At 45.6% G+C, this 24,555-nt stretch overlaps 1 protein-coding gene across 1 annotated transcript in view; it reads left to right on the top strand.

Moving 5' to 3' along the window:
* Positions 1–14,743: 14,743 nt before the first annotated feature.
* LOC119975735 (zinc-binding protein A33-like) overlaps positions 14,744–24,555 on the top strand; it is a 31,990-nt gene continuing 22,178 nt past the window's right edge. The window contains exons 1-4 of the mRNA XM_038815561.1: positions 14,744–15,929; positions 16,020–16,115; positions 16,209–16,442; positions 16,973–16,995. Of these exons, the coding sequence (XP_038671489.1) occupies positions 15,519–15,929; positions 16,020–16,115; positions 16,209–16,442; positions 16,973–16,995 (764 nt within the window). The 5' untranslated portion in view covers positions 14,744–15,518. The remainder of the gene's footprint in view (positions 15,930–16,019; positions 16,116–16,208; positions 16,443–16,972; positions 16,996–24,555) is intronic.

The following is a 24,555-nucleotide window of genomic DNA, read 5'->3' as shown; positions in this document are numbered from 1 at the left end:
ATGTAGAATGTGCAAGTGGGAACTTTATAAGTGAGAGAATATGAAAGGATGGTGGCAGGTAAAATAAAGGAAAATCATTAGTTGCTTACAACTCCATTAAGGATACAAGGGTAAATCGGGCCCATTAAGGCCCAGAATTGTAATTTGGGTGTGGAGCGGGAGGACATAGGTAGGGTTCTAAATGAAAACTTTGTGTCAGTGTTTGCTAGTGAAAGTGACATTGTGGGTACAGAAATCAGGGAGAACGACTGTGATTAAAATCAAAGAAGTTGACATAGATTCTGAGTGGTCTGGCAGACTTATAAATTGGCAAATATCCGGAGCCGGATGAAATGTATCACAGACTTTTGAATGAGGCAAGGGAGGAAATAGGGGCGTTGGCAATAATTTTCAATTCTGCTCTGGCAGAAGGAGAGGTGCCAGAGGACTGGAGGATAGTCAATGTGGTCCCATTATTCACCAAGGGAGGAATGGATAAACCAGGAAACTACAGACCAGCCAGTCTAACATATTGGAGGTAATTCTTGAGAGACAGAATTAATCTGTATTTGGAGAGGTAGGAATTTATCAAGAAAGTCAGCATGTTAAGGGGAGTTCATGTCTGACCAATTTGACTGAAATTTTCGTAGAGGGCAATACATTTGATGTAATCTACTTGGACTTCAGCAAGGACTTTGATAAGATTCCACATGGGAGACTGATCCCGAAGGTAGGAACCCATGGGATCCAAGGAAATTTGGCAATTTTTATCCTGAATTGGCTGAGAGGCAGGAAGCAGAGGATGATGGGCGAGGGGTATTTTCCTGACTGGAAGCCTGTGTCCAGTAGGGTCTGAAGGGATCAGTGTTGGGGCCCTTGCTGTTTGTGGTTTACAGATAGATTCAGACTTGAATGTAGGAGGGTTGATCAGTAAGTTTGCGGATGATAGGGAAATTAGTGGGGCAGTAATTAGTGAGAAGGATAGCCTTAGATTACAGGAGGATATAGATGGTCTGGTCAGATGGGCTGATAAGTGGCAAATGGAGTTCAATCCGGATAAGTGTGAGGTGATGCACTTGGGGAGAACAAACAAGGCAAGGGAATACAGGATAAATGGCAGGACCCTGGGAAGTACTGAGGATCAGAGGGCCCTTGTGTGCATGTACACCGGTTTCTTAAGGTAGGTGGATACAGTGGTTAAGAAGGCATATGGTATATTTGCCTTTATTAGCTGAGGTGTAGAGCACCTCAGGACCCATTTTTTCCCAAGGACCCATTTTTAACAACCGGCCAACCTTCGCGACCCATGCCGGCTGACCTTCGCAGCCCACCATTTTCTTTTCTCTTTCATGCGAGAAGTGAGCCTGCTCGGTCTCATTTACTTGTTTACTGCTGACAAAATGGAGGAATTGCGCTCAAAGCATGTGACATCGACGTTCGGTGGGGGGGTGACCTGCTGTCTGCCTCCCTTCAGGCATGAAGATTACATTGAATTGAAAAAAAATTCTTCTCCTGCGTCTCACTGTAGGCACAGTGGTTAGCATTGCTGCCTCACAGCTCGGGCTCAATTTCCCCCTCTGGTGACTGTCTATCTGGAGTTTGCTCTTTCTCCCTGAGTCTGCGTGGGTTTCCTCCGGGTACTCCGGTTTCCTCCCACAGTCCAAAGAGGTGCAGATTAGGTGGATTGGCCATGATAAATTGCCCTTGGTGTCCAAAGATTAGTTACGGTTATGGGAATAGAGTGGGGGCTTGGGTTTAAGATTACGTGGGGTGCTGTTTCCAAGGGACGGTGCAGACTCAGGCCGAATGGCCTCCTTACGCACTGTAAATTCAGTGGAATGTGAAGATACAAAATGATTCAAACGTGTTTTACGAAGAAATGATGGATCAGGTGAAGGGAGATTGAGGAACAGGTTCTCGTATCTCATTACATGCTGCAGAAACCCGTGTGACATAGGAAATATCTGTGAACAGGCTGCAAAATCTTGACTGTTAGATAAGCAGATATATGCCCATTTACGTTTTGGCACACTTGATTTGAATTCTGAAGCTCGTTGTTCCAAATATTAACCTCTAATTTTTCAAACATGGTAATGGAAGAAATCCAAGGGAGAGATAGGATTTTTCTCCTGCCTCATTGTTCAAGTTTTCAATTGATATTGATCATACTGATAATGATTAAAACAATATTGGCTCCAGCTTAATTTACTTTCCACATTTACAATATTAATAGCCCGTGTCCAACAATCCAAAAACCCAGGATAAGGGCCGGGATTCTCCGACCCCACTCCCCCCGCTGAGACGCTGTTTTTTGGACAGCGGTGGAATTCCCACCATGCCGTTCGGGGGCCGTTGATTCTCCGGGCCGCGATGGACCGAGTGGCCGTGTAGTTTTGGCCGGTCCCGCTGGTGTGAATTCCTCACCTCACGCACGGCAGGACCTGGCAGGTGAGCATGCGAGGGCGGTCCTGGGGGGATCCGACCCCGGGGGGTCCCCCACGGGCGCCTTGTCCGCGATCGGAGCCTACCGATCCTGCGGGCAGACTGTTTCCGTGGGGGCCTTCGTTCCTCCATGCCGGCCCCAGGCAATATGGCAGAGCCCTACAGGGGCCCGGCGCGGAGAAGAGAACCCCTGCGTATGTGCGGAAATACTTAGGCTGACTTTTGCATGTGCGGAAATACGCCGGCCGGTCTGCGCATGCATAGAAATACGCCGGCCGGTCCGCGCTTGCACGAGATCATGCCTGCACTTCGGCGGTGGCTGGAGCAGCGGGGATGACTCTGGCAGCAACCTAACCCCCTAGAAAGGTGAGAATTCCTCAACTTGGGGGGCCATTGACACCGGAGTCGTTGGCGCCGGTTTTCCCGCCGACGTGGGGACATAGCCCCATTTTCACAGAACCCTGCCCAAGGTGTGTAAAACAGTTCGGGTCACTGTGCCGCACAGCAGACTCGCAGCAGATCCATTTAGAAACATCTTTGCCAAAACTGTGGGTGTGCTCCGTGGGCAATAACTACAGCCTTGAGTCAGCAACTTAACGTCCATCCAGGACTGCGATACAATCTATTTTAACAATAACGGCACTCTATTTGTAGAACTCGAATTTGAATTCCAGTCTGCTATGTCTGTACAAAAGCCGCAATGGAACATTTTAAAACTACCTCAGTGAGTCCGTTTTCATTCTGTGTTTCATTATAAATACTGGTGACACATTTGAAGTGTCTGTTAATCAGATGCAAGATACTCGAAATATGTCTCTGCTGTGATTATAGTTGGAAAGCTAATTCCCTATTTTTTTCTTCATATATTTAGAGTACCCAATTCATTTTTTTCCAATTAAGGGGCAATTTAGCTTGGCCATTCCACCTAGCTTGCACATCTTTGAGTGGTTTGGGGGCGAAACCCACGCAAACACGGGGAGAATGTGGAAACTCCACACAGACAGTGACCCAGAGCCGGGATTGAACCTGGGACCTCGGTGCCGTGAGGCTGCAGGGCTAACCCACTGCGCCACCGTGTTGCCCCTTCTAATTCCCTATTTGAAGACAAGATATCATTCCACAAGATGTCTGATCTTAACTTGCCAAAAACATCAATATCAATGCAGGGACGATGGTCGGTGCTTGTTATTGATAGTTGGAGATTAAAAGGTTTAACTGGAGAGACTCATTGGAAATAGCGAGGAACTGAACCCAGTAATCGACATAAAGACTCAGCAGAAATCACCAAGGTGTGGAAAGGGATGAAGGAACAATTCTGGAAATGTCACAAAACACTGCCTGGGACACAGGAAAAGTGAAAATGTGGGATGGGTTTGAGCAAAATTAGTCACCACATGACAAACGTGAAATATAAACACTGCAGAGAAATACTAATTTAACACAACATGGTTTATTTGAAATCATTTCTGAGCCTATGACGCAACAGAATTCACAAAGCAAATGCCGTCATTTTGAAGGCCGCTTGCAGCCGGCATTGTTAAAAGCCGGCTGCTGCGGCTGTTGCAAATTTGTGACGGACGGCTCGGCGACTGACCCGAAACCACCCGCGGGTCACCACCCCGACTTTGAAAATACCCGGTGGAGAGTTTAAGAGCAGGGAGGTTATGCTGGAACTGTATAAATGTTGATTAGGCCACAGTTAGAGTATTGTGTGCAGTTCTGGAATCCACATTGCAGAAGGGATGTGATCGCACTGGAAAGGGTGCAGAGGAGATTTACCAGCCTGTTGCCTGGGCTGGAGAGTTTTAGCTACGAAGAGAGATTGGATAGACTGGGGTTGTTTTCCTTGGAATGGAGGGGACTGAGGGGGAACGTAACTGAGATGTATAAAATAATGAAGGGGATGGGTGGAGTGGACAGGAGCACACTTTTCCATGGTTGAGGGATCAGTGACCAGGGGCTTTAAGGTAATTGGCAGAAGGTTCAAAGGGGATGTGAGGAAAACCTTTCCACCCAGAGGGTGGTGCGAGTCTGGAACTCACTGCCTGAAAACGTGGTGGAGGCAGAGACCCTCATAACATTGAAAAAGTATTCAGATGTGCAGTTGTGATGCCAACAGCAATGTCGACACAAGGAGAACACTCGGGACCCTGTTAACCGTGTTCACGTCAGTGGTGAGCTGTTAACGGAGCTTCTTGAAGTTGTAGCTTATAAAATTCACCAGTGATCGACTGTGGGAGAGGACAGACTATCTTCACTGGTCATCCTGACGGTGGGAAATGATGTGACTCCAGTATCTTGGCGAACAAGGTTTCATTTTTATCATTATCGTTATTTATTAGTTCAGTGTTTACTGTTTAGATTATTTCCCACTTAGCTGCAATGTTATTCTTATTCTTTATAATTTAGATAAACTTCTGAGATTAGTTTTATTTCTGAAACATTCACTAAATATTCCTACAAACGTCAAAATACAAATTTCTCTTGAAAGAACAGCAGCGGGAGGTATTTAACCCTCAAACCTGTTCTGTCTTTCAGTGAGACATTGGCTGAGCTACGATCTAACTCCAGATACTCGCCTTTCCCATTAACCTTTGCTTGACAAACATCTCTCTATCTCAGATTTGAAACTCGGTTCGATCCAGCATCAGTTGCCATCTGGGGAAGAGAGTTGCAGACTTCTACCGCCCTCTTTAACTTGAAGTATTTCCTCATTTCACTCCTGTGAGGTCTGGCTCTCATTTCCAGAATAATCTCCATCATTTCTTACTTTAACAATTCTAACAACACCAGGTTAAAGTCCAACAGGTTTGTTTCAAATCACCCGGAGCACTGCTGCTGGGAGCACTGTTCCGAAAGCTAGTGATTTGAATCAAACCTTTTGGACTTTAACCTGATGTTGTAAGACTTCTTACTGTGCTCACCGCAGTCCAATGCTGGCATCTCCACATCATTTCTTACTTTGTCATTTACTCCTTCCTGCTCCTCCAGTGCCTTTTGTCATTTATCTTCAATGTGCACAGACCTGTCTTCAGGTAACTAATTCCCACACATCACTACCCACAGCCAGAATCAGCCTGCACCTTCCCAACTCCATCTTTATCCTAACCACGTTCTCTGGGATCTGAATTCCACCTTCTCCGTGACTGGGTCTCTGCATTGGCTATCAGTGTTTGATTTAATGCAATTATGGGACAGGCTCAAGGGGCTGAATGGCCTCCTGAAAGTTCCTGTACACATTACTGTGCCTTTATCACTGGCTTTACAAGTGTTCTTCCTGGTGTCAGTACATCCTCTATTATTTTCTGTGTTTGGTTTTCCCCGGCACTTATTTCTGTTTCTTGCTGACCCTGTGCCTGTCGGTAAAAATCTCTGTCACAGTTCTCCAGTGATTCACCCTCAATATTGAGCACCAGCCCGTCCACTTCACTGACCCTTTACTCGATTATTCCCGTGTTATTTACTCGCCTTTTCTAATTAGCTTTTCAATCGCTTCCTTCCATTAATTCACATCCACTCCTGTCTTAATATCCAAAAGTTCCCCTTCAGCTTCTTAGCAGCTGAGATCAGCAATTTGCTGAACATTTTGCGATTGACTCTCTTTCATGCTGGAAAGTCGATGATATTTTACTCTATTTGTGGACGGCCATCAGTTTACTGTGTGTTAACATTTGTGTTTTTGTTTATTTCAGCAGAGTACATCTGACGGCACGTTCTCCAAAAATAACTCAGCAACATTATAAAGTAACAGATTGAAGTGTTTGTGAAGCCTTGTTTAAACTTTCCTCCCACAATATTCCCCCGGCCAGCTGTGAATCAACCCCCCCCCCCCCCCCCCCCCCCAATTCCAGGTAGCCGTCCACCACAATACCTTGTATTATTAAAGAGTAAGAAATGGATTTGAATAGTGTGGAACAAGAGGAAAGTTTAAAATATATATATTTAGACTGCCCAATTATTTTTTTCCCAATTAATGGGCAATTTAGTCTGAGCAATCCACCTCTCCGGCACATCTTTGAGTTGTGGGGGTGGGATCGAACCTGGGTCCTCAGCACCCTAAGCAGCAGTGCTAACCACTGTGCCACCCCAAGGAACGTAAGGAAAGTTGGAAACATTTGATAACTAATTGAAGTAGATCAGACAGTAATGGTTCACGTGTGGATTGTGTTTATAAAACTTTCTTTACAAGTGTTCTTCCTGGTGTCAGTACATCCTCTATTATTTTCTGTGTTTGGTTTTCCCCAGCACTTATTTCTGTTTCTTGCTGACCCTGTGCCTGTCGGTAAAAATCCCTGTCACAGTTCTCCAGTGATTCACCCTCAATATTGAGCACCAGCCCGTCCACTTCACTGAACCTTTACTTGATTATTCCTGTATTAGTCACTCCCTTTTCTAATTCGCTTTCCAATCGCTTCCTTCCATTAATTCACATCCACTACTGTCCAAGAGCCAAAACTTTCCCTTCAGCTTCTTGGCAGCTGAGATCAGCAATTTGCTGAACATTTTACTATTGACTCTCCTCTTCTTTCACGTTTGAAAGTCGAGGATTTTTTACTCTATTTGTGGACGGCCATCAGTTTACTGTGTGTTAACATTTGTGTTTTTGTTTATTTCAGCAGAGTACATCTGACGGCACGTTCTCCAAAAATAACTGAGCAATATTATAAAGTAACGGATTGAAGTGTTTGTTTTATTTTCTGTTATTAAATATGCTGGAGCTGTGAGGCCAGAATTTCTCCATCAGTCTGATGTCTGTGGCTGACTGATACATTTTCACCAAAAGGAAGGATTCCGGTGTCACAGGTTTGGTTTAGGGAAATCCATCCTATCACACAGACAAAATCTTTAGAGGGGAGGGAAATGTGAGATTCAGTTTCGTCTGCAAGGAAGCAAAGAACAAAGTTTTTTTTTCACCGCTCCTGGGGTCGCTGAGCTGATTTGAGATCAGTGAGATCCCTCCAATTCCGGTTCTGTGCTGAAGTGTGGAGTGGGATCGATCCCACTTTCTTCTCACTCAGTGATAAGGCCGCTGCCACTGAACCATCCGCAGCCTGTGGATGCTGGGACAATTGGAGCTTCCCAGAGTATCAAGGGTTATGGAGCTAAGGTGGGTAAATGGAGTTGGGATAAACTCAATCATAATTGAGTCCAAAGATGTGTGGGTTAGGTGGATTGGCCATGCTAAGTTACCCGGAGTGTCCTAATAAAAGTAAGGTTAAGGGGGGGTTGTTGGGTTACGGGTATAGGGTGGATACGTGGGTTTGAGTAGGGTGATCATGGCTCGGCACAACATTGAGGGCCGAAGGGCCTGTTCTGTGCTGTACTGTTCTATGTTCTATAATTCACATTAAAGGTGGAAAAAAATTGAGGGACAGAACGGCCCACTTTGTTCCTATCTGTCTCTGACCAGCTCAGTCCTTCTGGTGAGATATTAAACCAAGGCATCGTCTGCCTCGAGTGGGTGCTTCAGATTCCACGGTTAGGAGGAGCAGGGGAGTTCTGGTGTCCTCGACAACAGTCTTCCCTCAACCACCATCACAGCGCCAGGGACCCGGGTTCGATTCCCAGCTTGGGACACTGTGTGGAGTTTGCACGTTCTCCCGGTGTCTATGTGGGCTTCCTCCGGGTGCTCTGGCTTCCTCCTACAAGTTCCGAAAGACGTGCTTGTATGTTGAATTGGACATTCTGAATTCTCCTTCAGTTTGGCGCTTAGGGAATTTTCACAGTAACTTTGTTGCAGTGTTGATGTAAGCCTAATACTAATAAAGATTAATTAAAAAGAGGTCTGGTTATCGGTCTGTGGGATCTTGCTGTGTATAAAGTTGCTGTTGCATTTTCCTATTTATTGGCGGCTCCTGTACTTGTGAGTAATTCATTGCAGGTGTAGTAATTTTCAGGGACGTGTAGAAACTCTGAGCTCAAGTCTTTCCTTGTTACAGAGAGCACCGCTGCCACCTGCTGACCGAATGTCGGTGCTGCAGGAAAGAATTCCCCATTAAAAACAGCCCGAGAAATGGGGAGTGTCTTTGAAGGTTCACAGACACGATGGGCCGATGGTCTCTTTCCATTGTGACATCATATTGTGATTGTTGCGTCACAGATTCGGATCGGATCAAATCCACATTTTCAGTTGATTTCAGCTGCAGAGAACAGAGCGCGAGGAGCCCGAGACAGAGCGCGGGAAGAAGCGCGCCTCTGATTGGAGGACCAGAAAGCGTCATTAGGGGGGCGGGCTCTACGCAACACAGCATCACGTGGTGGGAAGCGGGCGCGCGAGTGGGGGAGGGGAGCGCGGGAAAGGCCTCGGAGCCCCGGGCTTTAGAAAGTGACAATGTCACAAATTTAGCTGATTCAGGTTTCTCCCCACATTCTGTCATCCTGAGTCCCACTGATTCACCAGCTCCATTCAAACATTACACATACTGATACACACCCACCCTGCAATATTGCATTGTGCTCTTCATCTTCTTATTCCTCACATCATTCCTGCTCAAAACACACAGGAAACATCAGCAAATTATCACCAAGTTTAGTTATCAGGCGGCTGTTTTACGGCCCGAAAGTTGACCATTAAAGACACAAAAACGAAAAAATACTGGAAAACCTCAGCAGGTTTGACAGCCTCTGTGGAGAGAGAAGAGAGCTAACGTTTCGAGTCTGGGTGACTGTCAAAGCTGGAGAGAACTGGAAATAGGGTCAGATTTATACAGTTGTGGTGAGTGTGGCGGTGTGGGACTGGATAGAGGGCCTGTGATAGAATCATAGAATTTACAGTGCAGAAGGAGGCCATTCAGCCCATCGAGTCTGCACCGGCTCTTGGATAGAGCACTCTATCCCAGTAACCCCACCTAACCATTTTGGACATGAAGGGCAATTTAGCATGTCCAATCCACCTAACCTGCACATCTTTGGACTGTGGTAGGAAATCAGAACACCCGGAGAAACCCACGCAAACGGGGAGAACATGCAGGCTCCGTGCAGACCGTGACCCAAGTCAGGAATCGAACCTGGGACACTGGAGCTTTGAAGCTACTGTGCTGCCCCGAGGTGGAGATTGAAAACGATGCTGTGGACAGGAAGTCAAAGATAATGTAAATGGAGGTGATCGAGGCTAAGAAGGACTGATAGTGGCACAGAAAGAGATAGAATGTGTTAATGCCAGAACAAAGGTGAGCAGTGTGTCAAAGATCAACTGGGAACCGGGAACAGATGGCCCAAGTGCGGTGGGGAGAGAGGGGGACAATGGTGAGGGATAAACTGATGAATAGAAGAAATGAAAATAAATGGATAGAAATAAAAATGGGGTAGAGGAGAGAAATTACAACCTGAAATTGTTGAACTCAACATTAAGTCCAGAAGGCTGTGCAGAGGGAGTACAATTGACCAGCTATTCGACTGTAGAATACTTCACCTTCATTCTCTTGAGAGACCAGACAAAGACTTTGGAGTTAATAAAAAGCCTTTATTTTTCAAGCAATAGCGAGGATTTTCGGCATTCCCATTCGGACACCAAAAGCCCTGATTTAATGATAGTACTAATCATTTGTTACTATTTATCTATGTTGAATTATGACTCGATTAAGGTTAGATCATGCGGAGTATATAAAAATAATTAAGCAATCATATTCAAGGTCCACATACTTAATTAAACTATCCAATCATTACAAAGGCACGATGTTGTCTCGAAATGAGTAAATATCGGGAGTCCATTATCTGGGGTGTTGCCATCATTCATGTTTTCTCCCTATTGCTACCAGCAGACATACTGGGCCATCACAATGGTTCTTTGTTACACATTGCAGAATAGAGCTTGAATTGCAACAGGCAGTTTCTCTGCCTGAAACTGACCTCTCAATGATACATTGTGTGCTTGTAATATCTGTTACACTTTTCAGACACAGTCTGATTTGAAGAATTCAGCTTCCTCAGTATTGAGGATCTGTGCATCCCGTTAAAAGCCTCCTTCATTGGTTGGATGTCAACGGTTAATTTGCTGTTGTATGGAGGCTCTAAGCTGTGACAAGCACTCACTGTATACTGTTCCGATTCTGAGCAGCATTCTGCAGTGCTTACATATATGAGGCCCTCCTTCAGGGTTATGTATTCTGTAGACCCGGCTCGGTAAACCCAGCCCCCTTTCTCTGTCCCCATTGATTCAAATCTATAACTGTCCTCAAAGATCCCGTTAGCTGCGCCTTCCTGTGGAACAGTCATGATGAATTTTATTGCTCCTTTCTCTGTGCCCCACCTGGCCGAGTGACCACAATTCATGTCTGTATCGGTGGATGGTAAGAAAATGTAATTTGTCCAGGGAGACAAATAAATATCGGGGAATAGTCCCGAATCCGAAATCCTCGATGTGTGAACGAACCCCCACAGCAGGTCTCGGGCCAGGCCTGTGTCTCCACAGCTTTAACTACCCTGGAGCTGTTCAGTTCAGTGTCTGTAAGAGCTTTACCCTGGAAATCTACGGCGGTCAGTGCGGACTCGGTCCCATAAGGTCCAAACCATAGCCCCTTCCCGACTTCTCGAGACCCCCTAGAGGAGGAGCTGTTCAGTTTGAATAATTGGACTGAGTTGATGACCGAGTTTGCACTTCCAAATATTCCCCAATATCTCCCAGGGTGATTATTTGGGATTCCGGTGCAATCCGGCAGGTGTAACCCTCAATGAGTCCCTGGATCTGGACTGTATCCATTCTATAGCTTTGGGGTGGTCGCTGCATTTGGAATGTAACATTTCCAAAAACCCAGAAACATTCTGTGTTACCCCTAAGGACAGCATTGTCACATCATGTAGTAAACTTTTAGCCTTCCCAATCCTCGCTAACCCAACTGGGGGAAATTCGACCATTTCTGGACATTGGGTAGGTTTTTGATAGCCACACGTGCTAAGATTATAACATCTAACATCAATACAATCCAGTCGATCTATTACCTGAGGACATCATTCCTGACAATAAAGACCATCTAGTTCGGCTTCCCACACAAAAGGGAGAAGATGGCTCCATCCGGCCGTTATGTTTAATCGAGGATCGACCATCCAAAATATTATCCATCCGATTCCGGCATCACATGAATATGTCCATAAGCCTAGTCCTATTTGATTCAGATATTCCTTTAAGATCAAAATTACAAAGAGCACAGCTCAAATCCATATTTTCAAAGTTGATTTCAGCTGAAGTGAACAGAGCGCGAAGAAGAAGCGCGGCTCTGATTGGAGGATCAGAGACCGTCAGAGGGGGGAGGGGCTCAACTGAGCACAGCGTCACGTGGTGGGAAGCGCGCGCGAGTGGGGGAGAGGAGCGCGGGAAAGACCTCGGAGCCTGTCACAAATTCAGCTGATTCAGGTTTCTCACCACATTCTGTCATCCTGAGTCCCACTGATTCACCAGCTCCATTCAAACATTACACACACTGATTGACAGCCACACTGCAACATTACATTGTGCTCCTCATCTTCTTATTCCTCTGTCACATCATTCCTGCCCAAAACACACAGGAACCATCTCCAAATTATCACCAAGTTTAGTCGTCAGGCGGCTGTTTTAAGGCTCAACAGACGACCGTTAAAGACACAAAAACAAAAATACTGGACAATCTCAGCAGGTTTGACTGCATTTGTGGAGAGATCAGATCAATGGAAGAAATGAAAATAAATCAATAGAAATAAAAATGTGGTAAAGGTGGAGGAGAGAGTTCACAGTCTGAAGTTGTTGAACTCAATGTTAAGTCCAGAGGGCTGTAACATGCCTAATCTACAAGAACCATCTTCCCATGAATCAGTTGACAACATTCCTTGTAGTCACCCGAAGGGACATATCTCCTCCCTTCAATAAGGAGACCAGAACTGTACACGTATTTCAGGTGTAGTGTAAATTCTCTATATTTGCAAACAGATTCCCGTTGCAATATTCACCAGAAGCAGCGACAAACCAGGACTGCAGCAGACTTTCCCAAAGCAGAGATTTGACACCAAGACTGCGAGCGATCCGATCCGATTGTTGAGTTCCCCAATCACTTGTTTTCTCCCATTCCTGTACTTAAATCGTTCTCTTGGTGCAAAAATGCCCAGAGGTCAATCAGATTGATTTTTTGTCGCGCAATCCAGAACCAGCTTCAGCATTTATCAACTCTTACACAGGAATAGGTGATCCTAATGAATAGACATTTGTCACAACATTGTGTACATTACCGTGACAGTTTATAACTGATCTTTCTCAATGATGGTCATCAAACATATCATCAAATCATGGGATTGAATTAAGTCAACTTTGAAAATGTGGATTTGATCCGATCCGAATCTCAGTGACGCAACAATCACAATATGATGTCACAATGGAAAGAGACCATTCGGCCCATCGTGTCTGTGAACCTTCAAAGACACTCCCCATTTCTCGGGCTGTTTTTAATGGGGAATTCTTTCCTGCAGCACCCACATTCCGTCAGCAGGTGGCAGCGGTGCTCTTTGTAACTGGAAGATTTGAGTTCAGACGAAAAGGCAGCAGCTATTTTACTCACAGAAACAACACAAAGTAAGAATGATACGAATGACCAGTTAATCTCACTTCGGTGATGTCTGCTGAGAGGTGCGGTGAAGGGAAGGGGCTGGTTGGTGGGGGAATGTGGGGTGGTTGCTGGTGTGGTCCAGGACACCGGGAAAAGTCAGAACAGAATATTGTCGTGGCTGGACATCTGAAATAAACACAGAAAATGCTGGAAATGCAGGTCAGGCAGCATCGGTAGAGAGAGAAACAAAGTTAGCGTTTCAGGTAGTTTATTACTTAGTTACATCCAAGACATACAGAACATTTCATTACAAACACAGAAGGTGAAAAATCTGACCTTTAACATCTACCATTCTCATTGTGTAAAGTTCCAAACACTCCTTCCAAATGAAACACTGATTAATTTATATTTATTTCAATTAAATATCCTGTATTTGCTGCTCAGGACGTGTCTCCTCTACCCTGGGGATATTAAACAAAGCCTGGCTGAGTGTTTTACAGACACCTCCATTCAGATTGTAAGTATGATCGTGAGATTCCACTCAACAGTGATTTTAATTCTCTACCTTCCACCCACTCTGACCGTTCTGTCCTTGGCCTGCTGCAGTGTTCCAATAAAGTTCAACACAAACTCAAGGAACAGAACCTCATCTTCCCACTGGGCACTTTACAGCCTTCTGAGTTCAACAATTTTAGATCACAATCTCTGCTCCCATTCTCCATATGTTCATTTAGTTGGTTTATTATTTTTTCACTTGTTTTCTAAATTACTTTACTTTGTATTCGTGAGGCTGCTAATGTGTCCTTTACATCCTCTCTCGTCACATCTTTTATTTTCTCACTTGTCCTTTACCACTCCTTCTGGCCTTTCACTGTGAAACCTTTAATCTGTCCTGTTCTCCACCCTATTACAGACGTTCCCTTTTGTACTTATTTCCACCCTCCCCCTTTCACTTTCCCAACATCTATAAGATTACCATCTACCCTCACCCGAACAGTAACTCCCTTCACTTCCTCAAAATATCTGACATCGTCATGTAATCTTCACCCTCACCCTAACCCTCGTCCTCACTCTGGCCTGAAACCTAATCCTCACCCTGACACTAGTCCCAATATTTCTAACTTTTCTCCGTTCTGATGAAAGGTCCCAGTCTGAAACATAAACTCTGTTTCTCTCGCCACAGATGCTGCCGGATCTGCTGAGTATTTACAGTATTTTCTGTTCTTGTTTCAGAGTTCCAGCATCCACAGTATTTGATTTTTGTTCTCCCTCCTTCTCCCCCACTGCCATACGTCCACGAAGCTTCCCTCTTCAACTACCTCCCTCCAAACATTAAACCTGTTTGTCCTTCGTGCTCCTGTAAGTGTATCAAAACTGAGGTTTATATGTTTGTTATAAGGGAATACAACCTATTCTGAAGTGTCTTTGACACCAGCCCTGTGTGAGGTGTCCTTAATGATTAATGTGAGACTGGGATTGTTTTGTTAGGAAACACCTGGAGGTAATTTCAGCAGCGCCTGTGTTTACAGCCGTTAGACTGTCAGCCATAGAACATAGAACATTACAGCGCAGTACAGGCCCTTCGGCCCTCGATGTTGTGCCGTCCTGTGAAACCCCTCTAAAGTCCCTCTACACTATTCCCTTATCATCCATATGCCTATCCAATGACCATTTGAATGCATTTAGTGTTGGCGAGTCCACTACTGTTGCAGGCAGGGCTTTCCACGCCCTTACTACTCTCTGAGTAAAGAACCTACCTCTGACATCTGTCCTATATCTATCGCCCCTCAATTTAAAGCTATGTCCCCGGTATTGAGAATATCAGGTTGTAAACAGCGATACTTTAAGCTGTTCACTTAATTCCAAAATGAACAGAGAAAGAACATTTCTAAGGACATGTTGATCAGCATTATTTCTTGGATACAAGGCTAGTGTGATTCATGTTGCCATGGAGATAGACAGTGGGAGAGGGAGATTCCAAAAAAACCATTCTGGGATCTGGTTGCCTGGCTTTAGTAAATTTCAGTGAATCTCAGACAGTGGAGTCTGTCGGGATCTGGGTGATAGGGAGCAGCGGGAGGTGAAAAGTCCATCTGGTTAAACACAGGAATGTTAGTGGGAATTCGGAGTCGGATTGAAATTCATATGGATTTGAAACGAGGCTGGAGAGAATCTCTCTGTCTCGCACAAATGTGCTCCCTGTGAAAGGCAGTTCTGGGATTAAAAAGTACACAAATGGGAAGGGAAAAATAATTGAAGTAACCCCTCAGGAGCTAAGGATAATTTGGAATGTTCCAGGTGAATTCAATGTTTATCTCAGGGACAGTATAAAGTCCAATCAGTAAGTCAGATATTCAGTTCTGTTCAAATTAAGAGGGAAAAGTTCTTCTGTAATTTAAAATAAAAGTTGCCCAAAATAGCCAAAGTTAAAAAAACAGTCGACAGGATCTAGAGCGGAATATTTTAGTCAATACAAAAAAATTCTCAGATACAATCTCCTGATCACTCGGTAACGTTGTTCAGGCGAGTCAGCAGCGCAATAAGATCGACACTGAAAGAACTTTGAATCAGGAAGTGCTGAGTGTGAACATGGCTTCCAGACAGCAGGTCCAGAGTTTGAGCGAGGAGGCAATTTGTTCCATTTGTCTCGATTTCTTCACTGATCCGGTAACACTGGATTGTGGACACAACTTCTGCCGCTCCTGCATCACCCAGTGTTGGGAAAAGAAGGAGGTAAACTCCTGCCCGGAATGTAGAGAAGTGTTTCCGGAAAGAAACCTCAGGATAAATCGGGCCTTGGCGAATGTGACAGAGAAAACTCGAAAATTAAAGCTGAATCCGAAAGAGAAGGAAAGTAAACTTCACTGTGAGGAACATCAGGAAGAACTGAAGCTGTTTTGTGAAACTGACAAGAAATTGATCTGTCTGATTTGTAGAGATTCGCGTGTACACAAATCTCACAATTTCCTGCCGATTAAAGAAGCTGTTGAAATCTACAAGGTAAAAGGGAAAACAATTTCTAAGTTGATAGTTTTGTCCCATTTCCTGCTCTAACACTTCAATTCTGTGATTTTTCTCTCCCAATCCCAGGATCAGCTGAAATCTTCCTTATATTCTCTCACTGTGAAGAAATCGGCGGTTCTAGAAACGGAACTGAAACAGAAAAGGAAGATTTCTGAAGTTAGGGTAAGGTCTCCCTGTGCTGATTTTCTGGGATCTCGGTTAGTTTTGTTCCCTTTATCGCGGGACATTAATTATGTTTCACATTTCATTTGGTAGAAACAGTCCAGCAGTCTGCAGACCCACATCACATCCGAGTTCAGTAAAATGCACCAGATTCTCACTGAGAAAGAGCACCTTTTACTCAGAGATCTCAGGGGAGAAGAGGAGAGGATTCTGGAACCAATGGAGAAAAACCTTCGAGAGATTCAGAAGAATTTAAATTCTATTGAGGAGAAACTCTCAAAGTTACAGAAACAGATGGAGCAAAAAGACGAGCTGATATTTCTGAAGGTGAGGGAATATATTGCGGGTCAGTTCAGTGAAACGTCACAGTCACAAAGCAACTGATAACTGTGAAATAAATATAGAATTTACTGAAAAAATACAGAATTAAACAAATTGTTTCCCATCCTGAACGATTCTGTTGTTGTCTCTAAACGAACGGCTCCCACACGGTCTGCAGATTCCTGGGAATACCTGTAACCTCCTGAGAATGAGTTTTCTTGATTTTCACGCTTCCTTTGTTTTGCCCAAATTTAATTGTTTACTGGAACTCCCATTGTAACCCGGTTCCAGTTCGTTCCATGTTGTGAGTGTGTGGGTGTGTCTGGTACGGTGTGTGAGAGTCACTGTGTCTGTGAGCGGGACTGATGCTCAGTTCCAGTTTATTTGACTCTCCACAATCTTCCTTCCAAAATCCATCACTTTCCACTTCCGTGTGAAATCTCATCTGCTCTGAGTCTGCTCATTTCACCAGCCTGTCTAACTCCTCCTGAAATCTGTTACTGTCATCCTCACTGTTCCTCATTCATTTCTTTCAGGAGGAAGCTTGTCAGAAGAGAAGGTAGGACATGTTCCTTACTGAAACTCTGCAGTTTGATAAAATAACTCAGTAAAGTGTTCTTTTGGATTTATTTATTGGTTGTTGTCACAACTTTAAATGGTCGTCCATTGGGCCGTGAAAACTCGGCATATAGTTCACTGACGAGTATTTTATAATAACTATCTTCATGGCCGTGATTATCATAGAATTTACAGTGCAGAAGGAGGCCATTTGGCCCATCGAGTCTGCACCGGCTCTTGGGAAGAGCACCCACCCAAGGTCAACACCTCCATCCTATCCCCATAACTCCACCCAACACTAAGGGCAATTTTGGACACTAAGGGCAATTTATCATGGCCAATCCACCTAACCTGCACATCTTTGGACTGTGGGAGGAAACCGGAGCACCGGAGGAAACCCACGCACACACGGGGAGGATGTGCAGACTCCGCACAGACAGTGACCCAAGCTGGAATCGAACCTGGGACCCTGGAGCTGTGAAGCAATTATGCTCTCCACAATGCTACCGTGCTGCCCTGATTAAACAGTATTAGATTTTCTGTAACTGTTCTACAATATTATATAAATGACAAGATGTGCAAATTATTATTATTGTGCAAAATTAAAGCACATGGGATTGGAGGAAATATATTGAGGTGGATTGAAAACTGGTTGGCAAAGAGGAAACAAGTGTAGGAATTAATGAGTCCTTTTCAAATTAGCAGGCGATAACTAGTGGGGTGTGTCATGAGAATGTCACTTTAAGAAATTTCTGTCTGCTCATGTTACTGCAGTGATGTCAGAGTGTTGATGGAGCTGAGCTCTGGCTCTACTTTTTAGTTTCACTTTGAGAAAAGCTTGGATGTGTCTGTGTTTTTTTGGTTTCATTTTCAGTGTTGGAGCTGAAGCCAGCCAAAGCAGGTGTACTGCTGTTCTCTCTGCCATGAAAATACTATCTCTTGATCTTTGGTGAATTCAGAATTATAAATGTTCTCAGTAGTGAATGTAAACCTGATGTACTTCTGTTAAAAGGTGTTTCTTTTGTTTTCTGGATGTTGCTTGGGAAGTTATTAAGGATTACTCAGTGTTATATTCTTTGGGGGTTGTATTTGAATTGATGGTTGCTAAGATGTTCACTGTATGTTTTAAAAAGGTTAACTTGAGTTCATAGAATAAACATTGTTTTGCTTTAAAAAAATACTTTTCAATTTCTGCTGTACGACACCTGTAGAGTGGGCCATGTGCTCCCCATACCACAATGTATTAAAATTGTGGGTCAGGTGAACTCCATGATACACTTTGGGGTTCTCTAAACACTGGGCTATAACACAGCCACAGGGACCCCAGCTATTCACAATATATATTAATGATTTGGATGAGGGAACAATATGTAACATCTCACAGTTTGCAGATGATACCAAGTTAGGTGGGAGGGTGAACTGTGATAAGGATGCCGCAATCCTACAGCATGATCTGGACATATTTTGGATAAGTGTGAGGTTATTCCGTTTGGAAGCAAAAACAGGAAGGCAGATTACTACCTGAATGGTTGTAAATTGGGAGAGGGGAGTGTGCAGCAGGATTTGGGTGTCCTTGTGCACCAGTCGCTGAAGGTAAGCATGCAGGTGCAGCAGGCGGTAAAGAAGGCTAATGGCTCCTACAGGCCGATATCCTTACTGAATGTGGACACCAAACTGCTGGCCAAAATTTTGTCCTCCAGCGTTGAGGATTGTGTTCCGGACAGTAGTGGGGAGGACCAGACAGGGTTTGTTAAGGGTAGGCAGTTGGTGGCCAATGTAAGAAGGTTATTAAACATGATCATGATGCCCCCAGAAGGTAGGGAGGTGGAGGTAGTGATCGCAATGGATGCAGAGAAGGCTTTTGATTGAGTAGAATGAGATTATCTGTGGGAGGTACTGGGACGGTTCGGATTTGTGCGGGGCTTTATTGACTGGGTCAGGTTGCTGTATCAGGCTCCTGTGGCAAGCGTACAGACGGATAGGACAACATTGGACTATTTTAGACTGCACCGTTCTGTTGTTTACGCTAGCCATAGAGCCCCTGGCAATTGCACTGTGGGGCTCAAGGGGCTGGCAGGGGTTGGTCCGGGGAGGGGGGGGGGGGGGAGCACAGAGTCTCGCTCTATGCAGACGACCTCTTCTGTATGTATCGGACCCAATAGAGGGATGGAAGAAATCATGAGGATTCCAGGGGAATTTGGCTGGTTTATGGGGTATCTGGCCTGACTCGTAGACCAAATGAAGGACATTTTTCGAGATGGGACGTGTTTCCGTTGTCTCTGGCTGGGAGGGTGCAGATGGTGAAGATGACGGACCTCCCGAGATTCCTGTTTGTGCTTCAGTGTCTCCCCATCTTTATTCCGCGGTCCTTTTTCAAACGGGTCAACAAAGTGATCACTGGCAGTCGTGGAAATCATAATATAGACAAATTCCTCGAGGTTCGATTTAAGGAAATTTATTTACACAAATATATTTGTGGAGAGAGAGTGTTCCAGCTGCAAAAGCCAGTGCACTGCACTCTGTGATTCGATTGAAGACAGGATGTTTTTATAATCTGAAGTAAACAGGCATGTTTATATTAAATAGACCTTGGAAAGTACGTACAATAAAATACGTAGTATGTATGTTCTTGCCCTTGGCTTTGTTATCTTTCAGAGGACAATGTGTTTTCATAATAAGGCCGAGAGCAAAATATTAAGCAGTATTTTGTTTATCTTAATTGACCTACTTATTTTAGTCCAAAAGCATGCTTAAATTATAGTCAAGCATTTCCCAGCATGCTTCTAAATTGGCAACTCATTAATTTCCCTTCCACACTGGCTTTGTTTGGGCGGGCAAGAACCCGCGAGTAAGGAAGGTAATGCTTGAGCGAAGTAGGGAGAGGGCGGGCTGACGCTGACAAATTTTAGTGACTATTACTGGGTGGCGAATATAGCCATGATCAGGAAGTGGGTGGTGGGGGAGGGTCGGCATGGGGGCATATGGAGGCGGCTTCATGCAAGGGCACCAATCTGGGGTGTTGGTAACTGCGCCCCTGCTGTTCCCGCCGGCACGGTACTCCACCAGCCCCGTGGTGGTGGTCCTGAGAGTCCGGGGCAATGGAGGAGACATGTGGGAGAAGATGGAGCATCGGTCTGGTCCCCAATCTGTAATAATCACCGGTTGGCTCCAGGAAGTATGGATGGGGTGGTTCCGGATATGGCAGGGATTGAGAGGATGGGGGACATGTTTATAGAGGGGAGCTTTCCATGTGTGGGGGCGCTGGAGGAGAAGTTTGGGTTGGCGAGGGGAAACTAATTCAGGTACCTGCAGGTGTGGGACTTCCTACGTAGACAGGTGGGACCTGTAAAGGAGGGAGACGGCTTTTGCACTATGTTTATAGTCTCATATACATTGTTTATTTTGTTGTTGTTGTAATACCAAAAATACCTCAATAAAATGTTTATTTAAAAAAAAGTCTAATGCTATGTTGGCCTTCATTGCGAGAGGTTTTGAGTATAGAGGCAGGGATGTGTTGCAATTATACAGGGCCTTGGTGAGGCCACACCCAGAGTATTGTGTGCAGTTTTAGTCTCCTTCGCTGAGGAAGAATGTTGTTGCTCTCGAGGGAGTGCAGCAAAGGTTTACCAGATTGATTCCAGGGATGGCGGGACTGTCGTATGAGGAGAGGAGAGATTGACTATGTTGGGATTGTTCTGACTGGAGATCAGAAGAATTAGGGGGGATCTCAGAGACTTATAAAATTCTAACAGGACTAGACAGGGTAGATACAGGGAAGATGTTACCAATGATGAGTGTGTCCAGAACCAGGGGTCACAGTCTGAGGATTCAGGGTAAACTATTTTGGAGAGAGATGAGGAGACATTTTTTTACCCAAAAAGGGGAGCACGGTAGCATGGTGGTTAGCATAAATGCTTCACAGCTCCAGGGTCCCAGGTGCGGAGTCTGCACGTCCTCCCCGTGTGTGCGTGGGTTTCTTCCGGGTGCTCCGGTTTCCTCCCACAGTCCAAAGATGTGCGGGTTAGGTGGATTGGCCATGCTAAATTGCCTATAGTGTCCGAAAGAAGTAAGGTTAAGGGGGGGGGGTTGTGTCTGTGACCTTCCGACTGACCCTGAGAGAGCCGCACTGTCCATGTATCCAAGGAGTGGGTCATCCATGTCCCTGCATGGAGCCTGAGCAACCCGAGAAAGTCAGATGTTAAAGGGAGAACGGGGTCTATTTTTATTCTATAACATAAATTGGCTCCGTGTCCTTAACAACCACAACAGCAAAGACCTGCATTTATATAGCGGCTTTAATGTGATGTAAAGTCTAAAGGAGTTTCACAGGAGCGTTAAAAAGCACAAATTGACACAGAGACACATAAGGAAATATTAATATGGATGACGAAGGTGAATTGTAGAGAGAGTGTTGTTGTATCTTTCCAATTCAGATACTTCAACCAGCTCCTTAATTAAAGTTGACCCAGATGTCTTCATTTATGACTGGAACAAAGTATGGACATGGATATAATGCAACATACTTTATTAAATATAGTTAACCCGTAAATTACCCACTTTACATACATGAAACACCCAGGATTCGACTATAATACCTGCAAAGGTGGTTTGGTAAGTTGTAGATCCGATCCCTGAGTCCCTCTGGTTCCTCTTTGCAAAGGTGATTCTCGCTGGCTGTTTCTTGCTTGCTTGCTTTTGGTCTGGTCAGGGTGACCTCACACACCGAGTCTTTGCTTCGAGTCTTTGCTTCGAGTCTTTGCTTCTTGTCATTGTTTCGAGTCTTTGCTTCAAGTCTTTTGCTTTGAGTCTTTGCTGCTAGTCTTTTGCTTCTGGTGTCTCTGCGATGCCTACTTTTAACCCTCTCCCAGCCTTTCTAGAAACATCTCTGGCTTCCGGTCAATGAGGTCTCGGGAGGGGGTACCAACAGCCAATGGTCTGGTTGATGATCGTTTGCCAGGTCACTTGAGCACATCCCAGGTGTCCCATCTCTGGTGGTGTGGACTGTACTTGAACAGTTCCCGTATGAGGTAACAGTGGATACTCTCTAGATACAGTATATACAGAAAGTCTAGCTCGATCTGGACTACGAACAACAGACTTCCTGAGGTTTGACTGCAGTATGTATTTAAAATGACCATATTCCCTCCCCTTGATCCACTTATTGTCACGAGTAGGCTTCAATTAAGTTACTGTGAAAAGCCCCTAGTCGCTACATTCCGGCGCCTGTCCGAGGAGGTATGTACGGGAATCGAACCGTGCTGCTGGCCTGCTTGGTCTGCTTTAAAAGCCAGCGATTTAGCTGAGTGAGCTAAACCAGCTCACAGGACCGGATTGTGACCAGAAACAGGATGGTGATGTCCTGATTCCTCCTCAGCGGAGGGAACCTGCATGGGTCGGCTTCGGCTGCTGGGTACCCGCTGCGTTATCACTTCTGGTAGTGAGTGCAAGGTCAAACGGTTCTGTGGGTCTCTGTACCAGGGACGCCATAGCATGTGACCTTTTGTGGTTTCCCGGAGTCCTTTTGGTTGAGGTCCCCTCAAACGAGGCCTTCTTCCTGACGTCCGGTGAATCGGAGCTGCGCCGGGCGAGTCGGAATCGATTTTGGAGGTATAGGGTGGAAGTTCGATTCCTGGAGTACAGGGTGTGGATTAAGAGGTTCTGGGGGCTCGAAGATCCTCTCTAGTGTGACGTGGTGTTGGTGGAAGTTCTGCTGCGAGCCAAGTGCCTTCATCTGGTTGATATGATACCATCCGGCTTTCTTGGGGCCCACCAATCCCTCGTTTCCAGAGGGGCTGGCCTTGTCTGTCACCGGATAGGGTCCAACGTATCTGGAGGATAAGAAGGTGCCTGGTTGGAAAACTCAGAGCATTGCCTTTTGTCCCACCTTGTACTCGACTGGATTTACTTTCCCATCGAAGTAGGCCTTGCTCTGCTGATTCCGTTTGCCCACCTAAATCCCTGCTGCCTGTTTTGCTGCCTGAAAGTTTTGTATTATCCCTTTGATGGCATTCTTCTGGGTGAGGGCCCTGACTTCGGGTCCTGATAAATCCAACCCCAATAGAGGTTCGATTCCCCGCATCGGTCGCCCGGTCATTAAGACGTGGGGAGTGAAACCGGTGGAACTAGACACAGTGTTTCTCACTATCATGAGTACAAAGGGCAGGACTTTATTCCAGAAATAGTTGTTCTGCTAAACGGTCTTGCGGATCTTTCAGAGTGCGGTTCATTCTCTCTACGATGCCACTGGATTGGGGGCGGTATGCTATGTGGAATTGCTGATTTACTCCAAATAGTCCCATCACCCGCTGCATTACCTGGGCTGGAAGTGAGTGCCCTGGTCGGAGTCAATGCTGCGGGACAGACCCCACCAAATGAATCTGTGATGCACTAGGATGTCAGCCATGACCTTGGCAGTGTTGGTGCGGGTTGGAAAAGCCTCTACCCACTTGCTAAAGGTATCCACAATGACCAGGATGTACTTGTTCGCCCCTGCACCGGGTGGTAGAGGACCGATGTAGTCAATTTGGAGGTTTGTCCAGGGCCTCTCTACTGGGCGGGTGTGTCTGAGTTCTGCCTTTTGGGCATATTTATCAGGGTTGATTTGGGCGCAGATGATACAATTGTTGACAGAATGTCGCACATCCTGTTCTAGCGCCGGCCACCAGCACAATCCTAGGATTTGTTCGCTTGTGGCCCCCGCTCGCTGATGACCCTGGACATCATGATTTTGCAAAATAATTTGATTTTCTTGTCGGAACCGCGTATCTGCCATCCTTGAGCTGTGTTCCCTTGGTGTTAACATGCGGGGAGCGGAGGCTACTGGGCCCAGTCGTCCGTGCAGTTTTTGGAGGAGCACGGTGGCTAGTGTGCTGTCAGTGGGCCCTACTTCAAGAGCAAAGGGGAGCTGAGGGTTGGGCCCATCCTGGACGGTGATGGTGCCCCTCCATTTGTCAAAGGGGGCGGGATATACCCCTTCCTGAATCTGTTTCAGGCCTTAGTCACTGCTTTGGGCCTGTTTCAGGTCTTTGACTTTGGTCTGACTGACACTAACAGCTTCAGTGCGTTCAGTGACGGGTGGTTGCTAAAATTCTCCCTCCCGGGCACCTTGTTTGGCTGATCCATCCGCTCTGACATTCCCAACTGGGGAGGTGCAGTGGTGGGCCTTGACTTTTATTATTCCATACTGTCTGCCTTGGGTGGTCTGGAGAATGAATCTCAATAGTGGGGCTAATGGCAGAGGCTTTCCATCCGCCGAGATAAATCCCCTTGCTGCCCAGAGAGACATAAAATCCCTTAAACTGTTGCAGACATACACACTATCTGAATGTATGCCTGCTGGCGTGGGAAACAGGTCGGGGTGGCTGACTATGTAAGCTATTGCTGTGAGCTCTGCAGCCTGGGTACCCATGTGTGCAGGAAGTTTTCAGGCTATCTCCCTCAGGGGCTTGCTTTTGTGGTCTCCACATAGATGCTGCATCCCGTTTTCCTGTTTCCGTCCTCCACCATGGAGGATCCATCAACATAAATCTTTAAGCTGTTCTGAGTCTGTCTGGCTCCCCTG

The sequence above is a fragment of the Scyliorhinus canicula genome, chromosome 13 (assembly GCF_902713615.1).
Source record: "Scyliorhinus canicula chromosome 13, sScyCan1.1, whole genome shotgun sequence".
Lineage (NCBI taxonomy): Eukaryota > Metazoa > Chordata > Chondrichthyes > Carcharhiniformes > Scyliorhinidae > Scyliorhinus > Scyliorhinus canicula.
This window is presented reverse-complemented; position numbering and strand designations above follow the sequence as displayed.